The sequence below is a fragment of the Merops nubicus genome, unplaced genomic scaffold (assembly GCF_000691845.1).
Source record: "Merops nubicus isolate BGI_N331 unplaced genomic scaffold, ASM69184v1 scaffold1710, whole genome shotgun sequence".
In the NCBI taxonomy this organism is placed as follows: Eukaryota; Metazoa; Chordata; class Aves; order Coraciiformes; family Meropidae; genus Merops; species Merops nubicus.
The window spans coordinates 8,265-19,707 of NW_008583334.1; the positions used below are offsets into that span (position 1 = coordinate 8,265).

Below are 11,443 nucleotides of genomic sequence, written 5' to 3' on the forward strand. Positions count from 1 at the left end.
CTTATGTTTCAGTCTTGATGGAAATTAACTCAGTGCTAAACATGACCAAGTATATTAATTATAATTGATGATTTTGCTATGAATACTAACTAAACTGTTAAAAAGAAATAGCTTATTGAAGAGTGTCAGCAATTTATTGTAGAGCCCTATTATTAATTATTCATATAATATTTATTATGACAAATTAATGCAATATTAATGTGAATAGAAGTGAACAACAACTCAGTGAAGATTTTGCTCAAATAATGTATTAATGCTCCATTAAAAATCAAGTGCCATGTAAAATTTAATAAAGGAGCAACACCACTTAAATATGAAATGAAAATATTAAGTAGCTGTTCATTTTCAGCTTTCAGTTTTTCACAGTTTGCTTTAGGAACACTCCAGGCAGTTGAAATGACTAATGAGGGACAGGAAAGTAATGCACATTAGAAAACAAACAAACAAAACCAGAAACAGAAAAAAAAGCCTGAACACTCAAACCTAAATTTGGTGTATTAATGTGTTATGCTTGAACTCTATGCAATGCTTACCATGAAAGGCTAGTTTTAACTGAATACAGTGTACATCATATAGTGCACAAATAATATTTTCATGAGATATCCTAGGTAAAAATCTGTTATGGTTTGTTAAGGAGATAGTGAGCAGGGAAAACCCAGACAAGTAGAGAGAGAGAGCATGTAAATCATGTAATGGAAGGAAAATCTCAAACAATCTCAGAAAGGAGATTTGAACTTATTCTATCTAGGGTGATCAAAGTGTTTTGTTACAAGTCCTTGTGAACAGGGGAAAATATCCATCTCTAATAACAAGCATAGTTTTTTAGCTATAGTGATGTGTAGAGGAGCTAGGTAAACACCACTCACATTAGGCAAAATATTAAAGACTCAAAAGAAAATTATTAGTAAATACAAGCAACTATTCACATTTATTTTGTCTTATCTTACTACTGCTTCAATTTTGCATTTAATTTTACAGACAGGATATGATGGAATAAACTAAATTTATTATTTTGTATCTAATTTTTTTCTTATAGCAGAGCCATACCTTTTGTGATCTAATAAACAAGGACTTACTGTATCAAAACCCTCAGAGATTAACAAAATCAGCAGAATGAAGTAGCAATTTCTGAAATATCTTTTGAAAAGAGAAGGTACCTACACTTGGGCACTCTGCCATTCGCTGTAAAGGTGTCCCCACTCAGGTTTCAAACCCATTGTCTTCATTAAGCTGTGAACAGAACATCTTTGGCAAGTAGGAAGGGAAGAATGGAATGTCTCCCCTCTTTCAGACTTTCATCAGCATATCACAGTGTACCATAAAGGAATACCAAAACTAAAAGGCTCATTCCTCCCCTGTTAGAGGATCACTGCAAACTATAAACTCACACTTCAAAAAGTATATAGGACGTGACTTAGGTGTGTGGCAGATGCATGCATTTGACATTTAAATAAAGTAAGCTCTTCTTCCTCAGCCCCTATGTATCAGTCACCTGTCTCTGGAAATGTGGATACTCACTGGGCATTAGTAGCATCTAACTTCTTTGGAACAAGCTGCTCAGCAAAGTGGTTGAATCACCATCCCTGGAGGTGTGTCTAGAAAAATGGGAAAAGTGTCTCATCTGCAGGGAAGCCATCATTGTTATTTGACTGTTTTTGAGGACACCCTTACAGGAAATAAGATTTCTTTATGGATGACCCCACTACCTTTGTTTTAAATAATTCAATGCAGAATGTACAGGCAGTGGAAGCAGGGACAGGTATCATTGGAAGAGTATGTGGATGCTGCCTGGCTGTGCAGGGATGGGGTCAGGAAGGCCAAGGCATGGCTGGAGCTGAACTAGGCAAAGGATACTAAAAATAACAATATAGGCTCCTACAGGTATGTCAGCTAGAGAGGGAAGGTCAAAGTAGGTGTACACCCCCTGACGAGCAAGACTGGTAAGCTTTTAACAACCGATGCAGAGAAGGCTGAGGTACTCAACAAACTTTTTGCCTCAGTTTTTACAGTCAGCTTCTCTTCTCACACCTCCTAAGTGGATCAATCAGAAGATGGAGATGGGGGTGGGGGGAAGGGCAAAGTCCTTCCCAATGTAAAAGAAGATCAGGGATGTGATCAGCTGAGGAAGATGAACATACAGAATTCTATGGGAACTGCTGAGATGCATCCCAGAATCCTGAGGGAATTGTCTGATGTAGTTGCCAAGGCACTTTCTATGATATTTGAAAAGTTCTGACAGTCAGAGGAAGTCCCTGGTGAATGGAAAAAGAGACACATTGCACCCACTTCTAAAAAGGGTTGAAAAAGGAGGAGCATGGGAACTACTGACCTGTCAGCCTCACCTCTTTGCCTGGAAAGATCAAGGAATAGATCTGCCTAGAAGCTATGCTAAGGCACATGGAGGACAAGGAGGTGATTCAAGACAGCCAGTATGGTTTCATCAAGGGCAATTCCTGCCTGACCAACCTAGTGGCCTTTTATGTTGGAGTGACTACATCAATGGACAAAGGAAGAGCCATGTATGTTGTCTATCTGGATTTCTTTAACTCAGTTGCCGACAACTTCCTTTTCTCTAAACTGGAGAGATATGGATTTGATGACTGGACTGTTTGGTGGATGAGGAACTGGTTGCAGAGTCACATCCAGAGAGCAGCAGTCAACGGGTCGATCTCCATATAGAGATCAGTGACAAGTGGTGTCCCTCAAGGGTCTATACTTGGACCAGTGCTATTTAATATAATGGCATAAAGAGTGAGATTGAGTGCACACTCAGCAAGTTTGCAGATGACACCAAGCTCAGTGGTGCAGCTGACATGCCAGAGGGACAGGATGCCATCCAGAGGGACCCAGACAAGTTCAAGAAGTGGGTTCATGTGAACCTCATGAAGTTCACCAAGGCCAAGTGCAAGTTCCTGCACTTGGGTGTGGGAAAATGGCCTAGTTTGTTCTGAGGGAGGAATATGGGCTAATGTAGTGCACTTTGGGAGAAAGGTTATGATGTTTGTGACCATGAGATTCTTGTGATATTTCTGGGGTTGGAGACCTGTTGAGTTGGCACACCAAGCTCCCTGAAGGAGGGAGTCTTGGGAAGATAAGACAGCCCAGTTTCAGCTAAACCAATAAAAGCAACCAGCTTTGACATAAATTTTGAAGGCTATAGTGTCAAAGCAAAGACCTTTGCCTAATTAGCAGCAAACTTAATATTAAAGTGTGCATCCTTAAATATGGTAATGAGCCGAATGGAGTACATGCTAAACATATATATGACTACGTTACTCAACTTTCGGCTCAATTCATGCTAGACGTCCTCCTAGAAGGCAGGGACAGACAGGATCAGGGTATAAAATAATCACCAGGAGGAGTACCTCTCCTGCTGGGGGTAGGGGACAGAAGAGTTAAGGTCTAGCAGATGGTCGACAGCCTGTACACTCCTCTTCCTCCACCCAAGACACAGGCACCTTCTTGGTACGAACTGCACCTTCAGCATACGGCATGCCTTTTCCTAGCACAACTGTTATATATTAGCATTATTACAAAGACTTGCATCTTCCACAACATCATAAGTTACCTGAGAATTACTAACTTGAGCTCAATTTCCCTCTTGCAGCACAAAAGCGATCAGAGGGATTAAACACTTCTCTGCTGAGTAAAGGCAGAGAGAGTTAGTGTTGTTCAGCCTGGAGAAGAGAAGGCTCAGAAGAGATCTTATTGTGGCCTTTGAGTTGTTAAAGGGGGCTTCTCAGAAAGCTCGGGACAAACATTTCATCAGGGTCTGTTGAATAGGATAAGGGGTAATGGTTTCATACTAAGAGGAGTAGCTTCTGTAGGAGAAGCCCCGCTTTAAGAGAGAAAAAAACCAACCAAACAAAGAAACTTTAATCTTCCAAGATGAGGGAAATCTGACACCACCTTAGATAACAATCATGTCTGTTCCTTAAATAGTGCAAAAGCAGTCAACCCTAATGGTCTCCATCTCCAACATTTTAACAGTTAACAGTAAAACTCTTTTCATGTAGTAGCAAGTAGGTGGCTGTAGGCACAAACTGCTTTCTAGTCAGGAGGGAGAGATCCAACTGGAGGACACATTTAGAAGTGGAATGATGAGCCAAAGAGAAACTCTAAGTAGAGTCTTCAAAACTCTGTGATGAGCTGCAATAATACTGTATAACCACTTGGGGTGCATGGCTGAGATAAACATTAAAATAATTCTAAATGAAAAGATAAGAGAACAAAGAGTTGACACAGGGAAACAAGATTAACAAGGGCACCTGTTTATGAATGTCTATCTGATTTTGCAGACAGTCTTGGCAGTATCATTTTGTTATGAAAAGGAGAAAAAGGGGTACTGCCGTATTCTAAAAGCCAGCCAACTTCCAGGCACTTAAATAAAGTCCTCTAAAGTTCAGGGAAAGACCATCTGCCTGCACAGCATGGAGAAAAGGACAGGGAAAAACATGATAATGTAGTCCCTATGGGACTCAAAGTCTAGGACTAAAAATGATGGTCATGATGTAATGCTAACCAGGAAAATTTCAGAACATTTTGGAGATGAACCCTGGAGGAACTTGACTTTGGCATGAAATTATTTACTTGGATGGAGAATGGTGAATGGCAACACTTTTTGAAATCCTGCTGGTTTGTTGTTTGTTGTTTTTTTTTTTTTTCACAAGCAGATGAAGCTGAGTATTATTCACAGAATCAGCATGTGCCTGTGTAGATGTTTGTTTTATAAATTAAATGCAATTAAAATTGAAGGACTTTCATCCTGAATGTGAGTAAAAGAATCATGAAAGTATATATTACCATGTGTCCTAAAAGGACCAAAAATCTCTTCTTGTTATATAACGATGGGTGATATATCTCTTCTTGTTATATAACTTATCACATGGATGAGTTTGGTCAATGTAGAAATTATGAGGAAGAAATAATGAAGAGGCTACTGAACCCAATAATGTACTTAATAATTTGTGCCACTGAGTTGAGATTAGATTTAACTTCTGAATGTACACTCTAATGCCAGCAGATTTCAAGACAAGTAGTTTCTTTTCACTCTTTTGAAAAAGAAGTAGTCTTTGTGTGAATTCGTCTTCAAGGTAAGAGGCTATCTTCCCCCCTAATGTCTTAGGTACCATGGCAACAAGAAATGAAACCTCTGTAAACATCCTTGATGTTAAGAAAAAAACATATGAAAGCAGGTTGGACTGAAGAGCACTGAATGTCTTTCCCCCTCCATTTTACTTCTTTAAGATTTCCTTAAATTGAATTATAGATATCTTTAGTCTCCTACTTTTTTAGAGACAAAATTTTCTTCATAGACTGAGTTAAAAGAGTTATTTAGATATACTATTTTAGATAAGTAATGCTTGTCCATGCATAATTTATAAAGAGCTTTCTTCATCACTTAGGAACTGGGGTCTTGTATATGGGTTTAGTGACATGGCTTAGAACTAGTCCATAAATTTATTCAAAATGGAACATAACTGACACAAAAAGGAAATGTTGAGCTCTCATTAAATAAGTTTCCTTTCTCCATGAATTACAGACTTGTCATGATGTATATGATTGGATATGTATAGAGAATATAGACGCATATCTGTGTCTGGCACGGTAAGCGGTTACATTAGTCCTATAAATTCATGGCTAATTAAATGGCTCATACTTCATTAACCTAATTATTGATACTTTGGTAATCTTTGCAGTTTTGCAGTATGTCATCCACATTATAGGGCTAAGTAAGCATTTTCAAAATACGAGGTATGAATCTCTTATTACAGTACATTATGTAGTAAAAGATAAAAATATTGAAAAAAAAAAGATGGAAGACAACCATAATAAAACAAAACAAAACAAAAAAAGTCTTCTCTCTTCAGTGCGGGGTAACAGCTTTGCTGCAGATCAATAAAATTTTATGATATCTGAACTAAACAAAACATCTATTTGAATGGAACACAGAAGCCCACCAGAAAGAAACACCACACATAAAAAGCCCAAACACCAAACAGGCAAATATCCCAAATTGGCCAAGACCCAGAACTTCTTGAAGATTCTATAAGTCAAATAAGATACAAATTTTTATAGGAACTAATTAATACAGATTATCTTGCTATATAGTGTAGCGTAGACATGCATTCCAATTCTCCTTCTAAGAAAACTAAATTTATGTATGGTAATACACTGAAAGGAAATGCAAGCAGGCACACAGTTTCATATTGAATTTACATACTGAAAATGATAACTTTTTCAGCCATTTGTGTGGTTGAGCACCTATTTTCATATAAATGTTGGCTGCACATAACGGAAAAATAAATGTTCCATAAACAATACTGGTCCAAAATTTATATTCAAATGACACATGAATAAAATTAAGCAATAAATAGAGCAAATATCCAAACATGAAAATGAATTATAAAACAAAAACTTCCATTTTATGAAGTAAGGTTTACAAGATGTTAATGTTGAATAAAATCTTCAACACCAACTATATAAGTTCTCATTCTAGCATAATTCTTCATATATATGTCACTTCATAATAATAATTCAATTTTTGCAATAATATAAGCTGAACAATATTGATTTACTTTTCTCTTATTCCATCAAATCTCTCTAACCTCATAAATAAAGCTGATAACTAAGGAATTTGGCAACACACAGAGATAACTTTACAAATAATAATACTTAAAAGGGTTTATTAAAGCGCGTATAAGGACTGGCAGATAATACGTTTAGTGTATGTTACCAATTTTAAGTTCTTGATGATTTAAAGATGTTAGTAAAGATTATTTTCTTATTTTTCCAGTGTTGTCACTGCAGTTAAGATAGATATTCTCTCACTACATCCTAAGTGCATTTAAATACATTAACTATTCAGTCTTTATGCAATTTCCTGTTTGGAACTTGGCATTTTCTGAATTTAGCTAGAGGAGCAGCAACAGACATTTCTTATTCCAGCAACTAACTGTCTTTTATATAAAAATGGACTGCTGAGATTCCTCTTACACACCACCTACCATGAGGAAAGTTTTTTGTCTTCTAGTATTTGCAAAGCTTGGTTATGAAGACAGGGCTAGAATTTTTCTGAAATTTTAGTCAACACCAAATTTAAAGTAGTTGTAAGTTTGCCCCCACTTTGGGTAAACTGCAGCACAACACTACACAGGCAGTTTCAGCTTATGTGGTACAAAGATCCTCCTTGAAAGGACCTCAAGGGTTCAAAGGATTCACTGAATGCACTTCTCAGAGATTGCAATTGATTTCAAAACAGAAATTTCATACCTTCAATCTCTAATCTGTGAATCATTGTCTAGAAAGCCCTTCTAAAGCATGCCAACTTCCCATGTATACTATAGACAGTACCAATTCACTTTCCAGAGATTAGATTAGCTCAGAAATAGAGAAATAATAGCACACAGTCATGTAACAGTAGGAATCTGAAGTAGGTCCTATGGAACATAACTGCAGGTAACCAGAGGTGCTGGATTACAGAAGTGCTTCAGCTCTTGGTCACAAGGGTTCATACATGTGCTAACAAGGTATATGGTAAAGGAATAATGAAGACATTGAGATGAGATTATAGGAATAGCAAGTCAACTGGGACACTTTTGTCAATGACAGGTGATGCATAAATTAATAGATACATAAATTGAAGTAACCTCCCTCTAAGCATTTGAATTATGTCTGGAGACTGATTCATCTCACTGTAAAATACCTAAATGTATGCAACTACACTTCAAACAGTCAAATTTAGAAGTTTGGATCTCAGTCTGAATCACACCCACTATAAAATGCCTGCAGACTTAGAATCCCTGCTCACAATCCATGGTACGAGAACTAGTTAAATTCCTGGACATGACAGCTGGTGAGGGACACAGAGCTCTCCTCTGGGCAGTTACATAATGAATTTGTAACCTTTCACTTTGTATTTCCCAGTAAATTGACATAATATCCGCTCATCTTAGAGGCCTCCAAGTCTGCATTTGGAGATTTGGAGGGTTGTTTTTTGTGTTTGGGTTTTTTTTTTTTTTTTGGTTTGTTTTTGTTTTTTATTTTTCTCCTTTCTTTCTCCTTTGTAAGACAGAGCCAACCATTATTCAAGTATACAGGTATTTTTCCCTTTCTATAATTTGTTTATGTTTTTTAAGGTGTCAGATATTTTAAGGTGTCATATTTTTAAACTGTCTTGTAATTTGATATGACTTCATGGAAATTAATTGCATTCATACATATTTTGTTACATACAGACACTTTTCTTCCTAAAAAACTTACTTTTCTTCTGTCAGTCATCAAAATATGTGATTTGCTTAGAAAATGCTTTATATTAATATTCTTTGCATCCTAAAAAATTATATCTGTACTGAAAACATTCATATGTTGACTGTGTTAGAGTCTACTTAAGGAACTTTTTTAATGAGCAACAGTTAAGCAACATGCACTAGCAAGAGTTTCATTTTCAGTTTTCATTACACATAGGTATAGCCTAACGATACCTCGGTAAAGCTAATAGACAACATATTACTTAAAGAATTCTCAAGAACAAGGAAATAGGGAGCTAACTTTCCATTCCACATACATACAGCCACAAAATAGCTGAACACTCTTAAAAGTAAGGGGGAATAAAACTGCCAGGTTCACCAAGCTGAAAATAGCCTAACACTTAAATCCAAAGTTTCCAAATGAATGGCAAAGTCCATAATTTTTTTTTTTTTTTTTCCCCTCTCATCTGCCACTTTCTTTCATTATGGGTTAAACAACACCAAGGTTTTAAAACAAAATGAAAAATAGTTTGCTGTTTTTCATAAAAACTATTTATATGTCTTACATATATGTACAATGATAAGACTGTTTTTAGATATAGAGATACATCCTTTTAAAACAAACAAAAGAAAAAAGACGAAGCTGAGTTTCTCTTAATAAAATGAAAACTCATTTAAAACAAGAACCCTCCCCTAAGGAAATCCATTTAGAGCTCTGTGGAACTATTTGACATTTCAGAAACATGTCAACAGTGGCTGATCAGATTCACTTGACATGGTGGTGACAAAATCAATTCACAAATCAACTGCAGCAACTGTGCAAATTTCATAAAATCCTGTCCCGTAACTTTTCCCAGAACTCAGTTGGAGCTTATTACTAACTTCTAAAAACAGCATATTAATGTTAAAAATTATGGTTTACAATGCTATAATACAGTTTATAGTTTATAAACTGTAAAAAGACCAAACCAACAAGTTAGAGCTACAAGCATAATAACACAATATGAAAAAAGACGTTAAAAACCAGCCAGGGGACTCTATAAAAGGCTATTTTCACCTAAAAGCACTGAATGTTATTTCTTTACACTGAAAGACAAAGTAAGAAATTTATAACTTAATTATGGCAAGCACAGTTCAATAATTAAATTTACATTTTATCTCATAGGACATTTTGATCTTATTTTCAATCACAGTTCTAATTATTCCTCTTTCTTACTTTTGTCCCTTAAGTAAAAGTGACATGCATTACTTGCACTGACTTAAAAGTCTGTATGGCTTGGGGAACAATCCTTTCAACCCAAGCACTGAGTCCTCTGTGTAATATTCTTACACATGCCATGTGCTATTAACGATTTGATGAATGAAATGAAAGCATGTGACCACCTACCCACACACCTTGGCAGAGGTGCACTCCACACACGACGACCACCTCCCAGGCAGGTCAGTTTATTAGCACCTTCCAGGCGATACCCGGGGAAACAAGAAAAGATCAACGAATCTCCAACACCAAAATGAAATCCAACCCTCCTACTGAAGGCAGGAACACCAGGATCATCACATGGCTCCAGATCATATTCTGCAGATAATAAAATATAATGTATAAATAAATGGGACAAGTTGTCCATGTGGAGGGGGGTGGGGTGGAGGGGAGGAGGACCAAAGCAAACCAACCAAACAACAGATTAGTTGCATTGTATCAGTACAGAACACTTGGAAAACACGTATTTCAGAGTTGTGTTCTCTGCTAGAACCCAGTACTGATTCTATGTTTAATAGGGTTATATAGACAGCAATTACGTATCTGTTGTGCCCCACCCACACTACATTGGTTGTCTTCAAGGGCTGTAATCAGCTTGTACTCTAAGCAGTTTACTATAATTTTGTTTCATTGCATCCTTGGCGCGAACTAAGAATTCATCCTTTTTGAAACTCCCAAACAATTTCAAAAGTGTGACTTACAGTTAAAAAAAAAAAAAAAAAGCTTATATAATGAAGAAAACCTAGCAACAAAACCAAATGGTCATCTAAATGAAAAGACATATGACCACATTTTCAAAAAATGTGCCTGAGTTTCCTAAGTACAGCTACGCTGTCCACAACGCCTATTTGCAGCCAGTTTGGAAATCCTACAGGTGTCAACCAACTGAAAATACAAACATTGTTTTTTTTAAAGAAGTCTTAAGTGCCAAATTTTTTTTTTCTGTTTTTTTAACCATGCCTCAAGAATAATTCAAGTGGAGTCAGAAGAAATTAATTGGAAAAATCAGGGTTGTTACATACAGAGGGACTACACCAAACTCAGGAATTACCTGAGCCACACATTCCCTCATCCTTACAGAGTATGCTGGGGAAGTATCACTATATGTTTGTCCTGTGTTGTGGGATTTTCTCCTCTTTAGACATTCACTACTGACCATTATTAGAGAAAAGATTTTGAGAATGATCAACTTTACATCAAATCCAAAAAGTCCGATTTTATATTCTTCAGAATATGATCCAAAAGGCACCAGAGATCACCTAGAATCTGATAACTGATGAGAAAAGCCATTTTCTAAAACGTTTATCTTACAGGCTGGATAAAAGATATTCTCAAAATATTTATTTAATATAAATGATGGCATATGATGGCTACGTGTATCAGTTGTAGGTATGGCATAAACATTTGCATGAGTTTGAAAAATTCTGTGATCCACATTTTATTACTCTACAATTTTCCCACTTGCATCCATAACAATATTTTGTGTATTTTTCTAAAAGTTATTTAGCCCTCTACCATTTTGAGTTATTTATAAATAAACTGTCAGAGATCTCATTTAATATTTGCATTTACATTCTGAACATGCAAAATGGCTGACCTCTGACTCGGTTAGTCCAAAGGATCCAGAAAAAATTTAATTCCGCATTTGATATGAGTAAATCCAACACTATTTCTCTAATTAGTGTGGGGGTTTATTTTTTTTTTAAAATCAAGCTAAAAGAGATACATTATCTATAAATAACATGTTCATCTGTAAACATTGTCATATGTCACCAAAGCATATGTACATTTTTACAGTTCTTGAAAAAATTATATAAGAAAGTTGGGTATATGAGTTTCTCATGTGCTTCTTCCAGAGAATATCCATGTGCATGAGCATCTCAACTAGCAGCTAAGATGTATGCATAATTGTAAATATTTTACATTTGAGTAATAG

General features: G+C 36.2%; 1 protein-coding gene across 1 annotated transcript in view; it reads right to left on the reverse strand.

Moving 5' to 3' along the window:
* Nucleotides 1–3,395: 3,395 nt before the first annotated feature.
* Nucleotides 3,396–11,443, reverse strand: part of LOC103772825 (CUB and sushi domain-containing protein 1-like) — a 36,201-nt gene continuing 28,153 nt past the window's right edge. The window contains exons 8-9 of the mRNA XM_008940171.1: nt 9,637–9,825; nt 3,396–3,502 (exon numbers count right to left, since the gene is read on the reverse strand). Of these exons, the coding sequence (XP_008938419.1) occupies nt 3,396–3,502; nt 9,637–9,825 (296 nt within the window). The remainder of the gene's footprint in view (nt 3,503–9,636; nt 9,826–11,443) is intronic.